This window comes from Delphinus delphis, chromosome 3, assembly GCF_949987515.2.
Source record: "Delphinus delphis chromosome 3, mDelDel1.2, whole genome shotgun sequence".
NCBI classification, from domain to species: Eukaryota; Metazoa; Chordata; class Mammalia; order Artiodactyla; family Delphinidae; genus Delphinus; species Delphinus delphis.
The window spans coordinates 143,595,347-143,618,391 of record NC_082685.1 but is presented as its reverse complement, the minus strand read 5'-3'; the positions used below and the strand labels follow the sequence as shown (position 1 = coordinate 143,618,391).

At 43.3% G+C, this 23,045-nt stretch overlaps 1 protein-coding gene across 1 annotated transcript; it reads right to left on the bottom strand.

Moving 5' to 3' along the window:
- Positions 1 to 7,504: 7,504 nt before the first annotated feature.
- LOC132422479 (UDP-glucuronosyltransferase 3A1) lies at positions 7,505 to 22,566 on the bottom strand. Its single transcript, XM_060007194.1, is given in 8 exon segments — positions 7,505 to 7,772; positions 9,832 to 10,051; positions 11,322 to 11,429; positions 11,432 to 11,501; positions 11,714 to 11,831; positions 14,466 to 14,580; positions 19,918 to 20,019; positions 22,473 to 22,566. Coding segments are annotated over 8 exon segments (1,095 nt in total).
- Between the last annotated feature and the right edge of the window lie 479 nt (positions 22,567 to 23,045).

The window sequence follows — 23,045 nt, the reverse complement described above, 5'->3', positions numbered from 1 at the left end:
CAGTTATTTTAACAGAGAGAATTTAAAATAAAGACTTTCCACCAGATTTTGGAGAACTCCGTAACCAAATGAGAGATATTGAGGCATTACAGAGTTAGTAGCTATGGAAAGCAGCCACCACCCCTTGTGCTAAGGAAACAAAGAGTGAGAATTAATAAAATTTAGAGTCTTGAAGATGGGAGTTGTGCAAAGTTTAGAAGGAGAGGGAAAGAGGGTCTTTCTTATCTGGTGTCGATGCTTTAGGAACTCAGAAGGGAAATCCACAGAGCTGAAACCCAGACCTGGAAGGGGCAGTCACATCCTGCTAGTCCTAATATCTGTGAGGGGACAAATGAGGCTAACTCCAGTAATTCGGAAGAGCTACAAACAGAAAACCACTTCTGATACTAAAACCATCACTGCCACCATGAAAAGCCATAGCTGTGGTGTTGCTGGCAGGAGCAGGGAGCAAGCAGGATGGCCCAAATCCCCACCTGTCCCTGCAGCCTTCCAGTCTACCTCTGGTGTCCCCTGTTAGCAGAGTCCGAGAGGGAGGGAGCTGGGGATGCATCTGGCAGAGTGCAGCGTCACAAAGCAGGGCAAAGAAAGGTGGGTTCAAGGGCTTCCCTGATGGCGCAGTGGTTGAGAGTCCGCTTGCCGATTCAAGGGACGCGAGTTCGTGCCCCGGTCTGGGAAGATCCCACATGCCGCGGAGCGGCTGGGCCCGTGAGCCATGGCCGCTGAGCCTGCGCATCCGGAGCCTGTGCTCCGCAATGGGAGAGGCCACAGCTGTGAGAGGCCCGCGTACCGCAAAAATAAATAAATAAATAAATAAATAAAATTTAAAAAATAAATTATCAGGCAAAATACTCTAAATGTGCTCATTTTTGATAGGTATGAAATAGGTCAGACATGTGAGTCTTTACATATACTGTACATATATATTTAATTAAATAATTTTTAATTGTGGAAAAAGTCACTACAGTATTTCATTCATGTTCCTGTTCATAACACGGTGAATGATAAAGATATCCAGTGACACACAGATGTAGATATTTAATGATATGCAGGATTCTATAGCAAATAATCTGCAACTACAGTCTCATTAATGTATGGCTTTTGTTTCTTGGTGATGGGCTTAGGGATTTGTATTGTCCAAGCTTCAAGCTTCCTGCTGTCCTTCAGGACTCACATTTTCCCTGGTTGTTTTGTGTTTTTTTTTTTTACCCAATATCCAAAGAGGGCCTCCCTTCCCTTTTACCCTCTCCTCCCTCAGAAACGAAGCATTTCCAAGACTGTTACCTTAGGTCCCTCATGCTTTCGTGCCCCTTTCCTGTTGTCATAGCTTTGATCTACCAAAACTCTTTTTCAGGATTTTTATGCAGAATGTAGATTTTCCTCCTTCTGAGCACAGTCTTACCTCATCCTTGGGCCTTCGGTGTCCCTGTTTTCTTTTCTGTACTATTCTTCTGGACTCACTAGCCCTCCACAAAGCTTTGTAGCAGGAGTTCAGGAGAGAGCGCTGCTAAAACTTGATGTTTAGTTTGCCACTTACGGGACGGTGTGGGTTTTATTTGCTCTTGTTGGTTGAACTGCTTCCTAGTGTAAATGGCATGGGATTCCCTGTAGCCTGTGGAGGGCAAAGCCAGGAGAAAAGTCCCTGTGGCATGCTCCATCTCCTCAATCCTGATACCTACTCCAGCATTTTACAACCTTAGTGCAGGCAAAGGGGAGGAGATTAGCGAAGAGTGGGGCAGCTTAATGAGGTTGCTCAGGTTAAGTCAGGCACCCATCGATGAGTCTAAAGTCCCCATTCTCCCGCACAGGTGAGGACATTCTGTTATTAATACTTACCCCAGTCACTAGTACAAAGTCTTCTGCACAGTTTTCAGAGCCATGCTGACTGAAGAGAATCCATTTGCAAATCACGTTTTCTACAGAACTCTAAAGAAGGTAACTTTCACCCTTCTAAAACCACTAAAGCTTAGTTCCCACTCGTTTGCGGCAATAGTCCCTTGATGGACAGCACACACCTTCCTCTCTGTACTGTCGTTGGAGTCAACAGTCACAATTCCATTTCCTCTTTTCACCTGCACAGAGATCGAGGCTGGGGCTCTGTGACGGAAACCGTCCTCTGCCTCTCCCTGCCGTGGTCCCCATCACATTTAGAAAGTCACTGAGGTCAACTCTGAGCCAGATGTTTCCTCAGGTCCAGTCAGAAACTGTAACCAAGAGATGAAAGTTATTATTGTCATTATGCCCAAGACTGTTGATGCTTTGCTGTATAAATACAGACCAGGACAAAATATCAAAGCACAGAAAATTCTTCTTCAATGAGTCAAGCATTGTGGAGGGTTTTTTGGCCCTTTGCCATGTGCATCAAACACTACAGGTTGGTGAACCCAACACCCTTACAGGTCTTTTAGTCCTCACCAGCTGCCAATGCAGAGATTTTTCACGGCTCCTCTTACAGCCTTGAGTCGTCTGGTGAAAGAATTCTAGGCAAGAGGAAAGAAGCCTCTTGGTGAGGGGAGGAGGAAAGATAATTCTGTGAAAACGTTTGCTAGCTCATATTGCCCCTTCTCCTTTTTTGTTCTCCTTGGGACATGGACATGATATCTGGAGCTGGGCAGCCATCCTGCAACCATGAGTTAAAAAGGGAGAATTATAAACGTGCTCTTCCTGACACTGGAGAGCTATTGAACCAATGCCATCAGTTGTCTACTTCCTTCCCATCTACTTCTCATGTCGGAAAAATAACCCTCTTTTTGTGTAAGCCAATGACAAAAAAATGAGATCTTCTCAACTATACCTAACAGAATACATTGTAAGAATAAATTTTTTAATTGAAATCTAAAATGTCTCATCATAAGTTTTAATAATTAAATAGGATGTCATTTCCAGTCATTGCAATTATATGATTTAAAAATAAACAGTTGCATCACTCTGTTAAATGTATGCAGTGGGTTGTAAACACCTCAGCAGTTTGATACCACCATTCATTCTTTTTTTTTTTTATTCATTCTTAACATAGATAATGAACTGCCCATTTTCACTGGGAAATTTTGCATCATTCCATTTTCTTCTTGAATTTTTATTTATTTTCCACTTTCCCCAGAGAATTTATTTCTAGTCTATGTATCTTTATGCTTAAAAGAATTGTATAGAGTATTCTCTCATAGCCTTAAGCATCAAAAATACATATTCAAATTAATATTTATAATTCCTATAAAAATAAGCCTCTAAGAGCCTAATATTTGTACTAAATTATCATTCTTTGTTTTAATACTTGCATTAAATTGGTCAAAGCTACATAAACATATTTCATATTTCAAAACATATAGTCACCTAACACAAACTATAAAATTTTATTGGAGACATATCTCACAATGAGATGAGGGGCTGTTTTTTCAATTCTTTTAAAATTAATTTATATGTCTGTAGATAAACATTATCTACTTCTGAAATGAGACAGTTTTGGATCAATATCTCTTAGTTACATAAACACTGAAAAACTATTCACATAAATAAGTAGCAGGAGCACTGAGTTTTGTTATGAACCACCTTGAAAATGATGTACCTTCATTCTTTGAACACCTTCAGAATAACATGCCACATGAATATGCTATTCTCACAGCAGTCTACCATCAAAAGTTACTTTTAAAGGTCTGTCAGCTGAAAAATCACAATTAACCTTTGGATTTTGTTAAAAACAAAGAATTACAAATCATCTGAATTATAAACACTTTCTGGCTCAGTCATTAGATTTTGAATTGTTCATTTGGTACCCCTACTTTTCCACCCTGGGGCAATGTACCATGCGGGGAATGGGGGTGGGTGAAGGGTGTCCATTTCTTCTGTAAAATAAGAGTCAGGGAATTGTGAAAAGTGTGGCAGGACAGAGGATCTGCCAACCAAACACAACACCTTGTCAGGCAGACCAGTTTTAGGAAACTAGAGTCAACAAAGGTGGAAATTTACCACTTCCAAACTCTGTGTCATGTAGCCCTTGGGAAATCTTCATGTGCACATTATGGTGAAGGTAGCCCAGCTTGAAGGCTACTGGCTTAAGCTGCTCTACTGAGGCTTCCTGCTACTGCTTGCAGTTGGCTTTCTAGTAATAGTAACTCTCATCTGAGATGATATGAAGCTCGTAAATGGTCACTAAAGGAAGATGGAATAGCAAGCCTTAGCTCAATAAAATTCCATGAGATAAATTTTAAAAAGGGGAAGGAGTGAAATGAAATGAACTATTATTTGGTCTTAAGCTCTGGCACACTTTTCTGCTATGTTTTGTAGGTTTACTCATTTGTAAAATCAGTTAGAGGACAGACGCAGCTCAGCTCTCAATAACACAAGTGAGAAAGGAAGAGTTGTCACCAGGTGCCATTGTTCTCGAGGGTCTCATCTACCATCAAGGGAGGTGGTCCCGCCACCAGGAGGTGTCCTCAGCCCTTGTTTGTGGAACCTCCCTTTCTTTGTACATGTTCTAACACAAAAAGATCTCTCAAAATTCACCTCGGATTTTTTTGTTTTAATTTAATTTTATTTATCTTTTCTATACGGCAGATTCTTATTAGTAATCTATTTTATACATATTAGTGTAGACATGTCAATCCCAATCTCCCAATTCATCACACCACCACCCCCGCTCCCCGCCACTTTGTCCATGTGTTTGTTCTCTATTTCTGCCCTGCAAACCGGTTCATCTGTACCATCTTGGATTTTTAAATCAGGAAAAAAATAAAACCCGAGGGACTGAATCACCAGTGCAAGTGTTATCTGATTATTACTTACTGTTACCTTGAGATGAAATTTGTTTAAAATCCACTCTGACAGATGTGTGTCTCTAAATTTGGAACATTGCATTTAAGGACTTATAAAAAATAAATGATTAACTAATTTAAAGCCCAGCACGGAGAAAGGAGCCTTCCTGGATCTTAGGGGTAAAAAAAAAAAAAAAACTCACAAAATTTCCCAAGAGAATTCCTTAGCGGATCCAAGCGCCTTCTGCATGCATGTGTATGGAATCACCCTGGGTGGGAGGGATACACCAGCCAGGACCACCTTGTGGTAGGGCAGATTATTCATGGCAAAGAGGTGCTCACAAGAGGGGCCAGTGGGGCTAAAATCAGCCCATCCACTCTCCAAGCCCTGTGCTCTGGCGGGGGGAGGCATCCATCACGGGGACAAGTTTTATCGCTGTTGTCTTAATTTGCACAATGGCTCTCCTCTCTCTCTGTGGTTGCCCCGGTGGTACCTGCTTCTTTCTGGTTGAATGGATTAGACACATGTATCCCGTTAAATGGCAGAAAGGAGATGAAAGGACTTGGAAAGCATAACACATGTCACATTGGTAAAAGATTTCTGTTCTTATTTTGAATGTTCACCACTCAGAAAGGTCTGCTTTCCGCCCACAGGCAGTTACAGTGGGTATAAGACTGTCCCTGAGGCCACTGAGTCACCAGGTCACAGGTGAAACATAACATCCAATCCAGCCCCTCCCTGCTGCCTTCCACATGTGACCGAGGCTCTACTTTCCTCCCATTATCCACTGTCCTTTTTTTTCCTTTCTAACACCTCTTCGCCACCTCCCCCACCCCCCAATTACTTGGAGTAGTAATGTACCTAGCAGGGAAGTCGGGGCTGGAGGACACTTCTTAGACATTTTATGCAGCTAGGAATGGTCACGTGACTCAGGTCTGTCTGTGAGATTTCACTGGAAGTCTTTGGGTAGCTGCGGTGTCTGGGAAACCTCTTTAAAGAAGCTAACTCAGCTGGTATGAACCTGCTTTATGCCCTTTCCTTAAGTTTCCCTTTTCTTGCCTGAAATTCCAATGTGCTGACTGGATCTAAAATGACCACCTTGAAAATCAGGGTGACCTTGAGGATGAAGCCACCCGCTAAGGCAGGCAGAGCAACCACACAAGAAATCCGGACTATTGATTACATCATGCAGCTGCCACATCAGCCCTGGATGGCCTGCCTACCTACACTTTTTTTTTTTTTTTTGGCCATGCTGCATGGCTTGTGGGATCATAGTTCCCTGACCAGGGATTGAACCCGTGACCTCAGCAGTGAAAGCACAGAGTCCTAACCACTGGACCACCAGGGAATTCCAATACACATTTCTTTTACACGAGAAAAAGAAGAAAGAAAAGAAAAGAAAACCCTAAGCTGTTCCCGTCACTTTTTTCTGGTTTCTGTTACTATCAGGTGAATGCGATTCCCAACAGTATGTCAAGTACAGAAAGGCTCAGCTATGGAGAGGCTCTTCTTAGTTTAAAGAAGAAATTATCTTCTTTCTCATGACTTCATTTTTTTTAATAGGAATATTGAGAAGACAGCTCACAGCTATGAAAAGTGGAGACCAGGGACATTTCAGCCCACGACCAACCTGCAGTCTCCACACCCGATCTGCAAAGAAGGAGTGTTCAGCAGAAACCAAAGCAGAGACCATGGACACAGGCAAGGGTGTGTCTGGCACTGAATGCCCGCCCAGGACATGCTTCCTGAGCTTTGACAAGAGTTGTCAGGAGAAGCAAATAGAAAACAAAAGAATCAGCAAAGTGCCTGCCTTAGGGGTTATTCCATGATAAGTGGTGGAGTGGAGTGAGGGAAGGAGGCTGAGAAGATGCTGGGCATGGAGGCTGGAATGGTTCAGGCTCAGTGCCGTGAAGAAGGGCGTGATAAGGAAGGTGGCTTCAAAGCTTCAGATCTGAGGGGCACTGGTCCAAATTATCCAGGGACGGAATCACAGAACAGCCTTTGCTGACTGAAAATAAAGAAGGCCACAAGGGCTCAGTAAAGTATTCTAATCATGGTGATAAATGGACTCTTTATAAATGGAATGGAGTATTTATACATGGAATATTTCCTGCCATATCAATAAACAAAGGATGTCACAGTCACCAATGATTGCAGCCCTCCAAGGTGAGCTGGTGAGCCCTGAGGACACTCAGGACTGAAAATATCTGCCATCTAGCAGTCCTCAGACTGCAGCCACTCCCTGCAGTGAGGCCTGAGGAAACTCAGGATGTAAAAATACAGGCCCCAGACAGCTAAGGTGCATTATCAAAGGAATGATTTCGGTGAGCCCAGACTCTTGCATCTTCCCATACACAGAAAAAGTGCGAAATTCCCTAACTTGAGATATCCGGTTTTCTTTATTTAACAACAATCTTCTGATGTTCCCAATTACCTGCTCTTTGTTGCAAAACTCCTAAATATCCTGGCACCTCCCCTCGCCGCCTCGGAGCAGTTTCTCAGAGTTATCTGAAATGCTGTCTCCCAGGATACAGTCCTCATTTTGCCCCAAATAAAACTTAACTCGCAACTCTCACGTTGTGCATATATTTTTTTAAGTCAACAATAGGAAGAAGCCAGTGAGCAGGAATTTGTAGCAAAATAGCAAGTGGATAGGATGTGGAGAATGAGGGTTGACAAAACTGGTGGGAGGTGCCAAGAAATGCTGACTCTGCCCAAACACACCACCTTCCAAGGCTCCACTTGGCCTCAGGCCTTTTTAGCTTCCTGGTCCCACGCAGCACCTGGCCACCAGGCCCAGCAGCTGCCCACACAGCCACGCGGTGTCCAGGGTGACCGCCAGCAGGAACGAGAAGAGGTCCAGCACGTACTGCTCATGCCACCACGGCTGCTGGAAGGTGTGGGGCTTGAGGTGAGCCGCACCCCCTGTCTGCAAGATGTGGTTGATCCAGCCCACCAGCCGCTGGCTGGGGGTCAGGGGGTGGGAGCGCTTCATGATGCTGGTGTCGACCATGGCAGATTTCTGCCTATTGGCAGAGACAGATGGAGGTGTTACTCAAGTGGTCTCAGAAGTCTTAGAGACCTTGCATCTCTCTCTCTCTCTCTCTCTCTCTCTCTCTCTCACACACACACACACACACACACACACATTTTCCAAATTATGCACAAAAGATTCCCTTTCAAGGAAAAGTTGTTGGCTTGGCCTTGCTATGGTCTAGTTATGTCTCTTTAAAAAGTCCAAACTGGGCTTCCCTGGTGGCGCAGTGGTTGAGAATCTGCCTGCTAATGCAGGGGACACAGGTTCGAGCCCTGGTCTGGAAGGATCCCACATGCCGCGGAGCAACTAGGCCCGTGAGCCACAACTACTGAGCCTGCGCGTCTGGAGCCTGTGCTCCACAACAAGAGAGGCCGCGATAGTGAGAGGCCCGTGCACCGCGATGAAGAGTGGCCCCTGCTTGCCACAACTAGAGAAAGCCCTCGCACCGAAACAAAGACCCAACACAGCAAAAATAAATAAATAAGTAAGAAATTTTTAAAAATAAAGTTCAAACTGATATTTGCATGCAAAGATTCATGCTTGGTGCTGGAAGTGCTAAAGTATAAAAAAAGTGACTAAGTCTGTAAGGACTAATCTCTACCCCAAGGAGGCTTAAGATATACTACAGGAAACCATTATATTTATTGAGCATCTACTTTGTGCTGGTGTCTGGGCTAGATAACAAATGTGACTCTGGGGACTGTAGCCCAGGAAGACATCTGTGTTTTCCTGCTCCTTCAAAGCATCATGTTGACCAGCACTGGCTTCATGGGCTATGAGCCTGCATATTTGCACAGGGCCCCACCCTTAAATGGGCCTGTGCTTGATTTAATTCTCTGCTGTCACCCTCTTGAAATCCTTAAACTTTATGACAAGGGTCTCCACATTTCACATAAAGGCACATGAATTATGTAGCCAGCCCTGATGTCCAATGTCTGTGGACCATCCCAGCCCAGATGACTCCTTCACAGGGCCAGTGGATCCTGCACATTTGGGGTTTAGGTCTTTGAAAATCCAGTGAAAGTTACGAAGCCATTCATCAGAAAATGAATATTTTAAACACATGAGATACCAAATATGCATAAAGTTTCTGGGTTATCTGACCCCCAGAGCTTAACAACTTTTCTGGGGTTAGGAGTCACATGCAATGTGGTTATTATTCGGTCACCTAACAAGAATTACTTGTGGGTCTCCTATGTGCCACAACGTGTGCAGTAATGCTAAGTCTTGAGATACGATTCGGGTTTGTGCCCTTGAAGCTCTAAGTTTTTTAGTCCTTCTTCATTATAAGAAAGAAAATATATTTTTCCTCTTCACATGAGATTACTGTGCTGGTTGGAAAATTTCTTAAGAGGTCAATGGGCCCCTTTGTATTTACTCACTTAACAGGAATCCATTCAAACTTACTTTGTGGCAAGCCCTGTGCTGAACCCTGGAAACATAGCAGAAAACAGGAGACATGCGCTGTTGTCCTGGGTGAGCTTACTCTCTACTTTCTAGTGTGGGGGACAGCCAATATATTAAAACATAAAGAAATGGGCAATTACAGATCCTGTGACGTGCTAAGAAAAAAATAATATGCTATAATTGGGGTGGATAGGAGAGAAGGCTTTGGGACTATCAGAGAAAGACGGTCTCTCTGAGCAGGTGGCATTGGGATGAGGCCTCGATGTCATGAAGGAGCCAACCCTGTGAAGAGAAGGGAATGTGTTTTCTAGGGAGCAGCACAGTCAAAACGGCTGAGGTGGGGAGCAGTGTGGGATATTGGGAACAGAAAGGCAACCTCCTGCCTCAGAAGACCTCTCAGAGACACCCTGTGTCAGTAGTTCGGGTTCCTCACAACTAGAAGGTATAAAATCATTCTCAGCATCTAACCTAAACTGTTCTAGTTATCCTCTCATAGGAAATAAGTCAGCTGTTAGCATCACACACATATTATTTCACGTCCTGGAAATTTCAGTTTTATTGCAAAAAAGACCCACATGGTGCCCGTTGTGGTTTACATCTTCATTCAGTGTGAGTAACCACAAGCCCAGAGAGCTGCACACCTCTTGTCCTCTATGACTTGCTTCATGTTCAGAGCCAATGTCTCAGCCTTGATCTGCTTTAACTGGATGGAGACACCGAAATTTTTGGCATCTACTCGGAGCAGGTTTTCAGGCTGGTCTCCAAAGAGGGGAATCTCCACCATGGGCAGGCCATGTTGGATGGTCTCCATGACACTATTTATCCCACCATGAGTGACAAAAAGGTGGACGTGAGGGTGCCCTGTTGCAAATAACAAAGGCAGCAGAACATTTCAGGATGAAAAGTTTCAGAACAAGGAAAGCAGAAAAGGCAGAAGAAAATACCAATGGGACTTAAAGTGTGTTGGAGCCATTGTGAAGATGACTTTGCTTGCTACACACCCAAGGATTCCAAGCCTTGCCTTTGTATAGAGACTCCTTGACTCAGCCAGAACCCAGGGAAGACTCAGCCAGAACCCAGGGAATTCTGTAGAGAATAGTGATAAGCAAGGCAGATATCTCCATCCATCCATCCATCCATCCATCCATCCATCCATCCATCCATCCATCATTCCATCTATCCATTCCATCATTCCATTCCTTCTCTCTGTCCCCTCATGTCTCTTTGCTTCGCTCATCTGTTTTCTCTTTGTGTTTCCCTATGTCTATCTCTGTCTCTCTCTGTCTCTTCCTTTCCTTGAGCAAACTTTTCTCACCCACCAAATAATATCCCTCTTCTCTGAATTCCTGACACATTCATTGACATCACAACTCATGTAGCACTCATAAAACTTACACTGTACGTGTTGTTCTCTTTAAATATATGAGAAATCACTTGAAAGCAAAGACTGGACTCTGCACATCAGTATTTGCTAGCCTTTGCTTACTTAGAGGTAACTAAGGTGATTGTTGATAATGAAGAGTTCATCTCAGCCTGTGTTGGCCAACTGGGATGTGCATAAGAACCTCCTTGTTTCTTCTTTGAAATGAGAATCATATCCCATGTCCAAGACTTAAAGAAATACATTTGCAGATGTGGAAACAGGAATGTTTTTAAAATTCTACAGATTATTTTGTCATAGTCTTGGTTATGAGCCTCTGATCCAGTCAGTGGCTATGGCAGTGAGGGGTCTCTAAGAAGCAGCACTAGGCACAGAGATAACCTGTTGTGGGTGAGAAAATTCTCTGGTATCAGAGACTCAGTGTGCCAAATAACTGGCCAGGAGGCTGCTCAGCTTGGCACTCAGGTCCATTGGCATCAGTATCGTGAATGTATGAGTTGCTCACACCTTAGTAGCTAAGGAAGATATGTGTGTGTGTCTGTGTGTATGTGAGTGTGTAAGGGAACATGGGTGAACATGTGCACATAAAGCACTGAATACAGTGGCAATGTGCCCCCTGGTGTGCGTTCTCAGAGCTCACAGATGGTTTAGGATTATTTTGTGGTGACCTTGTTCAAGACCAAAAGCAGTAGGTCACTGTGACTTTGATGGCTGCAGACATCAGGCCTGGGATAGAAAAGAATGAAGGGCCAAAAACATCAGGAACATCAAAGAACATCAGGGAATTCTTCACTCAGCCCCACTAGTCCATGTGGTCCGTTAACAAGGAATAGAATACTGGCACATAAGACAGGGGGCTGGCTTTCCAAGCGTCTCAGCAAGCAAGAAAGGCCAGTAGTCAAAAATTTCCACTATCACCAAGTCAAAGTTCTCATTCTTTTTTTTTTTTTTTTTTTTTTTTGCGGTACGTGGGCCTCTCACTGTTGTGGCCTCTCCAGTTGCGGAGCACAGGCTCTGGATGCGCAGGCTCAGCGGCCATGGCTCACGGGCGCAGCCCCTCCGCGGCATGTGGGATCCTCACAGACCAGGGCACGAACCCGTGTCCCCTGCATCGGCAGGTGGACTCTCAACCACTGCGACACCAGGGAAGCCCGAAAGTTCTCATTCTTTAAAGAATTCATAGTATCATTTCTCCCTAGCAAATGACTGCACGGAAGCCCTAGTTGCTCCAAAATAGCTAAAACGTGTTCAAATGTGCTTCTGTAAGAAAAATAAATAAATGATAAATATTCATTGGAAGTGTTAATATCACAATACATAAAAGAACCTTGGTCCACTGACAGATGAATGGATAAAGAAGATGTGTTATACGTATACAATGGACTATTATTTCACCATAAAAAAGAATGAAATAATGTCATTTGCAGCAACATGGATGGACCTTGAGATTATCATACTAAGTGAAGTAAGTCAGACAAAGACAAATATCATATGATATCACTTATATGTGGAATCTTAAAAAATAACACAGATGAACTTATTTACAAAACAGAAATAGACTCACAGACATAGAAAACAAACTTATGGTTACCAAAGAGGAAAGCAGGGGAAGGGATAAATTGGAAATTTGGGATCAACAGATACATGTTACTATATATAAAATAGATAACAGAGGTCTACTGTATAGCACAGGAAACTATATTCAATATCTTGTAATAAGCTATAATGGAAAAGAATCTGAAAAAGAATATATATATATATATACACATATATATGTATAACTGAACTGAATCACTTTGCTGAATACCTCAAACACTGTACATCAACTACACGTCAATTAAAAAAAAAGAATCTTGGGATACAAAGAAAATATTCCAGGTAGGTAAGACCACACCCAACAGCAGCCATCCTATCCTACACTGTCCATAAATATGTACCTTAGTCACTCTGGGCAGATGTTCTGCTCTTGAGAGTGTTCCCTTCGTCCCCCCTCCCTTTCCTCACTGCTCCAAATCCCCAGCACTCTCTATGCCAGTTCTTAGAAAATATATCTTTGAACTCTCCATTCCTGAAATCCATGGGCACAGATGCATTATGTTAACTGAAAATGAACTGCCCTCAATGGGGTTTCTGCTCTGGGAGGCTTCTTTGACCACAGCAGACCTCACAGATCTCTTTCTACTTGATAAATTCTGCGACACTTTCCTTAAACTTCACTTACATACTGAACTTTTATGAGTGGTTTTCTTGTTTACTTAGCAAAACAGTGCAAGTCACTTGATAAACACTGACAATACAGGCTATTTTTTAAAAATTACTGTATATTCACATATGACAGATTTCCTCACCCAAGGGATTATTTGATCATATTAGAACAAAATCTAGCTAGCCCAGAGGTTAAACAAAGGGAAAAGAAACCTGGTTCTGAAACATATGATTAGCCTTTCCACTTCAGTGCAGGCTAAGGTATACAGAGAAGATAATGGCAAAGCTTTCTGACATGTAATTAAGACATTGCTTATGGGATTATTCCAGGAACCTATCTTCTTGCAACGCTTTCCCATCACTGCCTATATAGATTATGACCCTGTTTCCTGTTTGTACAACATATGGGGAAATAGGATATCCATCTGCACTCTAAGATACTAGAGGTAATAAGTGCAAGGGCTCGAGACATCAGAGGCCTCCTGGCTGCATGGAGGACCAAGAGAATCGGTACCCTGGCATAGTTATAATTGTCCACCATTGCACCATTGTGCCCCAGGTAGAGATTGTACAGAGGCTGAGAAGTCATTAGCAATATACATATCTCTGCCTGATCTTCAGGGTTAACTTCAAGTCACGCAAAGAAAGTGATTGTCTCAAATCATCCCCTGCTGTGTTTTAAAGATTTCACATAACAAAGGAATGGTTACTAAAACTTTTGGATAACTTCAGTAATGCTGTAAAAATTCCTAAAATATAATTTGCTAATCATAGTTAAAGTTAAGCTAACAAATAGAAAAATATCAAGAATGCATGGTTACCTATATCTGTCCTCAAAAATATGAAATTGGGGGAGAATAGACAAAGCATATACTTAAAATGTATAAATAACGTCGCAAGACGATACAGACTAAGTATCAGATGAGTAGGTTAGGTCAGACCTATCCCAGAGGGACTATGGTCTTCCAGTTTGAGTGAGGAAAGGAGGTTTTATGGAAACAGATTTAAGCAGTACCGTTATTAGTAAATAGATTTTCAGGAAGAAAAGAGGGGACTAGTCCTCTGTAATTAATCCAGATAGGCATGGATTTCTGTCTTTTCACTTCTATGTCTATGAGTAAGGAGTTATGTGTTCCTTTCCATTCCAGATGAAGCAAAAGGAGTCAGCTTCATGTCTTATTTTGCACGAGGTTGATTGCATTTTAAAAGAACTTTACATGGCCAGAAGCTCAACTTCTACAAAATCATTGTTTAAAAGTCTTCTCCATTAATAAATACATGTGAGGAGAAAGGGAAAAAATAAATGGAAAGGTGTCTTTGATTTCCCTACCAACAGTGAGAGGTTGAGGTACCTATGCTTCTGTGTTGGGGAGATTATAGACAAAGATTGTAAGTGAAGTGTTGCAAGGAAGTCCCAGAAGGAACTACCTCCCAGTTGCTACAGGAATACCTTCATGCTTATAGTAGAAGAGAGAAAGGACAGAGCAAGGGAAAGCGTCCAATGGCTGGAATGGAGGATTTGGTGTGAAATAACTTATTTACCCAACTATCATCATCATTCATCCCTCTCTCCCTCCCCCTCTCCATCCATCCAACCATCCCTTTATCACATCCTCAGTCCAAGCATCCACCCATTCACTTATATTACCAAAACTGTGACGCTTTAGTTCAAATAATTTTAAAAATTACCTGCCCTCAAAAGTTTCTTCCATAAAGAAATGAAGAGACTTCTTAAATTCTTTGTTATCGTCTTCAGGTAGAAGCCAGTTAATAACTTTGTATGATTTCTCCTCCTCTGTAAAACCTAAGAAACACCAATGGGTTAAATGTTAAATGTGTCACACAACATGGATTAACATTAGAATGATGATACCAACATTCGATTGTGTCTTTTGAATTGTTTTTGTTCCATTTGGTTGCTTTCTTATTCAATCTTGTATATGAAAGTATTTCTTGAGAACCTTACAGTGATTCAGGAATGCTTTTTAGTTTAAATTATGGAAACTTCCGTTTAAAGCCTTAATTGAATGTATAGCTACTTGTCTCATTTTATTGCTGAAAAAATAAAGTTAATTAGTTTAAGATAATTTGTCAAGGTTGATTCCAGAGCCTCTGCTCTTTCTGCTTTAGAAAAATTCAACTTCATTATTTAAAGTGATATATCCAAATAGTTTGCGATTCAGTAGAAAGTACTGAATGGCTTAATTAAAATAGTAATCTTCTGCACCTCTACGTACCAACTTGGCTTCTCCTCGATTACCCATGAGTTTGATGCTGATGTTTGACCGCTAGCAGGCTTCAAGCCCTATCTCCCATTCCCTCTTCTGTGCATTACCTGGGCAAACTGGTAAGAAAACCTGCATGCTCCCTCCCGTGGCCCTAAGTGGGAGTTTCAAACCATGCAAGTCAGGCCCATGAGGTGGAACCCTCACCACATCCCAACCCCCTGCCCACAGTAAAATTTCAAGCTAGTCATCCCTCCCTACTCTCGATAGCCATTTTTCAGGGGCTTGGGAACCTGTCCTTTTCTTTCAAAAAGTCCTTACTATTTGAGTAATAAACCTTCCATACTCTTCTTAATGCATTTGTGCCTACATCAGTCATGACGTCCAACCAAATTGTGCATAGCGACTGGGAACAGATCATTGCATGGTCCCACACATTACAGCTCCCATATCCAACCTCAGTGAAATGACTGACTCTATCCAAGGATCTACTAAAAAATACTTGGCAGTCATAGATTTGGCTAATATGTTCTGTTCAGTACCTATTTTACCAGGCTCTCAACTGCAGTTTGCCTTCACCTTGGAAGAGGCACAGTATACCTCTAACTGGTTGCCAATGGGACATTTCAACAGGTCTACCATTGGCCACAATCTTTGTTGGCAAAATGTTAACCACATCCAACTTTCCCCAGGAGCATAGGTATTAATTACATTAAGGACATCCTCCTCCAAGGAGATTCATTTCACACACTCACTCAAGGCAGAAACGTTCTCAAAGTAGTTCACATGAAGGGATGTGCCACTGTCCCTACACAAAGCTCAAGACCCAGTACCTAAGTGAAATTCCTGGGGAAGATTTGGTCAGTCTAAGGTTTTTCTATCACTGACATTGTCAAGAAACAACTATTGACACCATAATATTTCAACGGGTCCAACATCTTTTAGTTCTTTTTGCATTCTGGAGACAACATATTTCTCATTTATATGTTTTACTTAAGTCCATGTATGCTCATTGCTTGAAAATCAGCCCTTTGGATACGGTCCCAAATAACAAAACATCTAGAATCTGTCCAAATCACAATACAATAGGTACTGTAATTAGTGCTCCTCAAAATTGCCTTTAGCAACCTGCTCTCCTGCCTCCTGGAGCGACCTGACCACCTATGATGGCTGCATGGGTTTCCTATTGTTGCTGCAAAGATTTACTGTAAACTTAGTGGCAAAAAAAAAAAAAAAAAAAACAAGCTTATTATCTTACAGTTCTGGATATCAGAAGTCCAAAATGGGTCTCATGTGAGTAAAAGCAAGATGTGGGCTGGCCTGCATTCCTTCTGGAGGCTCAAGGGGACAATCGTTTCCTTGCCTCTTCCAGCTTTTAGTGTCTGCCTGCATTCCTTGGCTTATAGCCTCCTTCCAATTGGCAATCACGTCACTCTGACTTTTCCTTCCACCATCACATTCCTTCTGTTATTCTCCTGTTATCTTCTTTCATTTCTTGTGATTACACTGACTCCACCTGGATAATCCAGGATAATCTCCCCATCTCAAGATCCTTATATCAATCACATCTGCAAAGTCCCTTTGCCTTGTAAGGTAGAACATTCACTGGTTCCAATTAGAACATGGATATCTTTGTGGGGGGCGGGCATTATCTGCCTATTATTATGTTCTGCTCTCTGCACCTCAAACACTCATGTACATCCCACATGCAAAATGCATTCACCCCATCTCAACATCCCAAAAGGTCTCAAACTTTTACACTACCAACTCATAGTTCAAAATCTAATCTAAATATCATTGGCTCAAATGTCCCAAATTATAACATCCAAATAATCTAACAAGTATGGGTGAGAGTGTGGGTATGATCAACCCAGAGGCAAAATTTCTCTCCATCTGTGGACCTATGAAATCAGGAAACAAGTTTTCTGCTTCCAAGAAACAATAGTGGGGCAGGTATAAGACACTCGTTACTGATTTTATTAATCTAAATGCAACGAAGTGAAAGGAAAGCATCAGTCACTGGTCATAAGAAATTCTGACATCCAAATGGGCCAACTAATATTGTTGGCCCATCTGGATGTCAAAATTCCTTATTAAGGACTGGAAACAATCCTCTGCGATTTGAAACTCAGCCCTGTGAGATTGAAGCTCTAACCTCTGGGCTTACTGCTTCATCCTCAGAGTTCTTCTTTGTTCTCCATAAAAGTTATCATGCCCTGGGGTCCCACACGGGGACGATGAATCCCCTTAGCTGGTTTGAAAACCAGTGGGACTTACCAGAGGGCTGTAAGAACCCAAGCCTTCGCTTATGAAGAGTGTGTATTCACGCCTGCTCACTCCCAGGAACAAAGCAGAGGAAGCAGATTGAAACTCTTGCGGATCTGGCCGGTTTCCTGGGACCAGCCCAGTGCACACCAGGCCTGCACTAGGCTCCTGCTCCAGTGCGGTCCCCACTAGAGTGAAGGCTGCTATTGCCGAGGAGAATGTGCACTTCGGGGGAATGAAGCGGCTCAGACACAGCCCTGCATCTGAACAGGGCAAGGGCAGCCATTGCCCTTGGAGGCAGTCCTCATTTGCAGAGTTTTAACGTGTGCATTTCCACTAACAGTGTGTTCAAGGCAATCTAGGCTTTTTCTATCATGTCCTCAATATCCTTTCAGCCTCTATCAATAACCCAATTGTGATTCCACATAATGATTGGAGCTTATGATTATTAGAGATCTTTGTTTCTTCAGTGCCACTGAGGTTATTTCTTCACTAAAGTTGTTAATAAATAAGCAAGATGGGTGTGTTCAAATTAATAGTTAATATATGGTTCAAATATTCCATACACTGAAATGAGCATCAGGTCAGAAATAATAACCTAATCATGTATTTTCCTGATTTGCAGACACCTAGCCTAGCTCTTCTAATGAAGTAAAGAATGAATATGCTGGGGCTTCCCTGGTGGCGCAGTGGTTGAGGGTCCACCTGCCGATGCAGGGGACACCGGTTCGTGCCCCGGTCCGGGAAGATCCCACATGCCGCGGAGCGGCTGGGGCCCGTGAGCCATGGCCGCTGAGCCTGTGCATCCGGAGCCTGTGCTCCGCAACGGGAGAGGCCACAACAGTGAGAGGCCCGCGTACCGCAAAAAAAAAAAAAAAAAAGAATGAATATGCTGTTTCAAAGCCTCAGGAATGCCCATGATTAGGGAATATTGAAAGAAACCCTAGACACTTAAAGCTGGAACCTAAGAATAAGACTGAATGGATCTAAAAACTCCCTGAATTGTTTATAGATTTTGATGTACATACATTTGTTAAAGGGGTAGAAGTTCAGTAGTTTCTCAAAGTTCATGCCAAATGTAGTTTTTAATCTAGAATGTTAATTTAAATTAATTTAAAATTTTCATTAGATTAAATTACAATTTTAAAAATTAGATCTTAATACACTACAGCTATTTCATCAGATCTGCTATCAAGGAAAGTGCAAAAGGATACGCATATAAAAGATGCTCAGTGAAGCATATAGAACTTAATCTAGAAGGTGATTAGAATGGTTTTAAGTAGAGACTCAAACAGATATTTGTACACCAATGTTCATGGCAGCATTACTAACATATCCAAAAGGTGGAAACAATAGAAATGTCCATCAACAAATGAACAGACAAATAAAATATGGTATATACATTCAATAAAATGTTATTCAGCCTTAAAAAGGAAGAAAATGCTGATACATACTCCAACATGAATGAGCCTAAAAGATATTACGCTAAGTGAAATGTGCAAGATACAAAAGACAAATATTGTATGATTCCACCTATATAAGGTATCTAGAATAGTCAAATTACTAGAGAAGTAATGTAGAATAGTGTTTACCAGGGGCTGGGGCAATGGGTAATGAGCAGTTATTTTTAATGGGTACAGAGTTCTAGTTTGTAATGATAAAAAAGTTCTGGAGGTGGATGGCAGAGATAGTTGCACAACCGTGTGAATGTACTTAAAGTCACTAACCTCTATACAAAAATGGTTACAGTGGTCAATTTCATGTAATGTATATTTTTTCACGATAAAAAACGTGAAAGAAATTTCGACAGAAAAAGAATTATTTTAAAACAATCTGAACAATTACAAAGCCTGAAGTCACCTTCAAAGTTTTATAATTTCTCACAATTTTATTCTTCAAAGAGTCCGCTTAATACTGCATTTTTTTTCTTAAATCAAAGCCTGAGCAACACTTCAGAATGAGCAATCCAGAGCTTAAAGTCCTAAACCCACCCAACACACTTATTAACCTGCCGTGCGACCCTGAGTAAATTGTTCAAGTTCTTAGGGCTGCTGTTTCCTTTTCTGTCAATAGAGAGGAGTTGCTAAGATTTAGGAGCTCATTCTAGCTAAACTCTTTGGATTTAGGCACTTCCTACATCAGTTGCACAAACTCACGGGCAGTCACTAATTTTCAAGAAAACAAGATCATCTCAATGGTAGATTCTGATCTTAGTTGCGTAACTAAGGGACCTCCTGAGAAAACTTCCTTAAATTTCAGATACCATAAGAGGAGAAGTCATCTATGCCATAGAAAAAAGTGATATGGATAACACACCTGTTCAACAGGTTTTCAAGCCAAGTTATAAAGTAGCATTACCAAAATGGTCTGTGATAATGTGTGGAGGGTTGCTTGAGATGGACTGGAAGTCAGGTACAGGAGGAGAACATAGAACTACAGAGCATGGAGTCCTGGTGGAAAGAGCCAGGAAGTTTTCCTACACCTTACATAGACACACACACAAACACACACATGCACACACTCACCCTTTTCATTCTTTCAGTCCAGTTACATTTGAAGAAACTCTTTGAAAAGACCCTCTATGCAAAAGGCATTGCTATTGCTGTTCCTTGCCTGGAATACACCCAATCAAGAATTAGTGGGGAAGACACCTGGTGGCAATAAATTTCCTCTCTGGAGAAGCATGGTGACATTACAACCATGATCTTGAAGAATCTGAGAGACCCGATTCACCAGTAGAAAATGGCTTCCACCTAGGAACAGTGCACAACTTCATTTTTGTAATGATGAGAGTAGAGATTCTAAGATTGATGGGCTGACAAATCCAGGAGAGGAGGGGTAGGGAAGCAGAAAGTTGCCAGGGAGTAGAGGAAATGAGCGTCATCAGTCAGTCTCTCCATCTCATTCTGAGTAAGCCCTAGCCCACTCACCCAGAGCCTGCTGGCCCAGCTCCTTGACAAGTGGCAAACCTCCATCAAAGATTTCCTCTTGGAACTCTGGCCTCCATGTCAGTGTGATAAGCTTCTTGGGACTTAGGCCCTAAGGAGTTCCTGATCCTAAGGTACATGCTGCATTTCAGCTGGGGACTTATGGAGACACCATGTCCTAAAGAAATAACTGCACTGGTGGAAATTGTGGCATGGTGCCGTGCATGTGAGTGTGAAGGGGTCCTAATGGACAAGCAATCAGAGCTATTTCTGGGATCCTTCTCTTTGGAAAGTATGCAAGAGTAGGAACCAGAAATATGGGTGCTTGAATAAGAGTCCAAGAAGCAACCATTGCAGCAGAAGGACGTGGAGCTATCAGTTGGAGCCAAAATGCTTTCAGTTCAAATATATTTGGCAGGAAGTTTCTCAGTTGGGGCCTGAATGTTTCACATCCATTAAGACTTGGGGATAGACTTGCAGGATAACTGTGGGGTCCATGGGATGGGCCTGCAGGATCCTATATGCATGAGTGGCTGGGACATCGTCTATCTGAGGACAATCCTGGGATCCTAAGGAAAAACAGGCTCAATCCTTGGGAGAGGGGCTCCATCTCACTAAGGTCTCCTCTTCGAACCCGCACCAACACAGGCCCTTTGTTTGAATCTAAGGGTCTCAGCAGCAGAGAAAGCTAAATCAGGAGAGAAATTAATGGCAAATGGCAAGGGTTTGGAGACTGGGGTTAGAGGGATGGAGTACCTACCCTGCCCCCCACCGACCCGCACAAATGGCTCCTCCCTCTTCGTCCGCCCGCCAGGGTAACAAAGCTGCTCCGGGTGGTGCAGGAGAAAAAGTGTGCAGCTACTTCTTAATTTTTTTTTTTTTTTTTTTTTTTTTTTTTGCTGTACGCGGGCCTCTCACTGTTGTGGCCTCTCCCGTTGCGGAGCACAGGCTCCGGACGCGCAGGCTCAGTGGCCATGGCTCATGGGCCCAGCCGCTCCGCGGCATGTGGGATCTTCCCGGACTGGGGCGCGAACCCGTGTCCCCTGAATCGGCAGGCGGACTCTCAACCACTGCGCCACCAGGGAAACCCTTAATTTTTTTATACACAGAATTGTACAGCCTGACGTAACAGGAAATTATAAAGTACAAATTCCCCACACCTCTGGCCCACATTTTAATCCCAAGACCCGGGAGAAAGGGCAGGATGAAGGGCAACTACACATTCATCCATTCATGGAGGGTCTTGGGGACCCCAGTGCCTTCTGGGTGTCCAGCCCCTCACAAACCGCACCAGCTCCGTCTCAGAGCCTGAGGCTGGGGAACAGTGTACTTTTAGGGGGTGAGGAAGCTCTCTTGCATTATTACTACAAACAGTCAGCAGGAAAAAAAGATTTTAGGACTTCCCTGGTGGTCTAGTGGTTAAGACTCTGCCCTTCCACTGCAGCGGGGTATGGGTTCCACCCCTGGTTGGGGAAGTTCCGAATGCCGTATAGTGCGGCCAAAAAAAAAAGAAAAAGAAAAAGAAAAAGAAAAAAAGCTTTCAAATAGAGATAAAGTGATTTTTAAAACTCCCCACTTGGAGAGGATGATCTTGGGGGTGGGAAATCCTGAGTAAATATTTGGTATGTTCCATTAGGGAGGTCCCGTATGCTCCTGCCATCAGCACCTCACTTCCCTGACCTTTCATTTCCTGCTCAGGAAAACCTAGTGGGGACTTAATTTGATGATTTACGGTTCCTTGCAACTCTAAGATCCCCTGATTCTCAGTGATGTAAAAGTGATCTAAGAGAGCCCACTATGGGTTAAAATAAAGTCTTGGGGAAACTCCACCCTAAGATTATCCCTGTATCCTGATATATTCCTCGGGGTGAAACACTCCACTCTCCTAATTGTCACTGTAGTATCTTCCCTGCTCCACCTTGGCTCCTGGGCACCCTCAGAAAATTATTACTGCTGCCCCCAGGAGCACCTTTCCTTGGCCTCCGAGAACTGCAAACCGCTAGTTAGCCCCAGTCTTTACCGGCAACTGCTGTGCGCCCTCCAGAAGTTTAGGGTGAGCCTCTGAACGTCCAGCCCGCGCCCTGGAGGAGGCGGCCGGGGGCCTCCTGCACTGGGCTGGATCTCAAACTTCTGGCCCCGGCCCCGTTCCTACACGCACAAATGGCTGCCCCCTTTTCATCCGCCGGTCAGGGTAACAAACCTGCTCCAGACCGGAAAAACACACGAGTCTCTCACCAAGCGCCGTTTGCCTGTCTCTGGATCTTTGGCCAAACACTTACCCACCAGGGACAGAGTTAGGATTTTGGCAGCCTCTGAGAGGAGGAGGCCAGGCAGTAGGAATCCGACTAGAAGCAGCGCCTGCTGCCCCGCCATCCTTGCTCCTGTAGAAGCTGCGGGGCCGAGACCCCTGCCCCGCCCCCGCACAGGGGACCTGATGCGCAGGCAGTGAAGGAAAGGTGCTGGCTGAGGGCTTGGGGAGAAATAAGAGAGTGGTTCTGTCTGTCTTCCGTTCTGTTTGTCCCCTCTCGCCCTTGGGCCCCTCCTCCCTCTGTGAGGAAACCATTAGACAGTCTCTCCTCACCCTCCCTAACCTTGGCAGCAGAAAGGAGGGGTTAGTCAGCTGATCCAGTGCTGTTCACATAGTCTCCGCCCTCCCTGCCTGGGAGATAACTCTGAACCAGGAATGGTAGAGACGTTTATAAATCACGTGGATGACAACTCTACCTCCAGGTGACTTGGACCCATCTCAGTTTTATGGACCCTTCCCCAAACTTACGGTACTCCACCTAACCGCTCTAATACTTCATACTGCTGTATCCACGCTCCACTTCCCCAGGTACCTGCTTAAAATC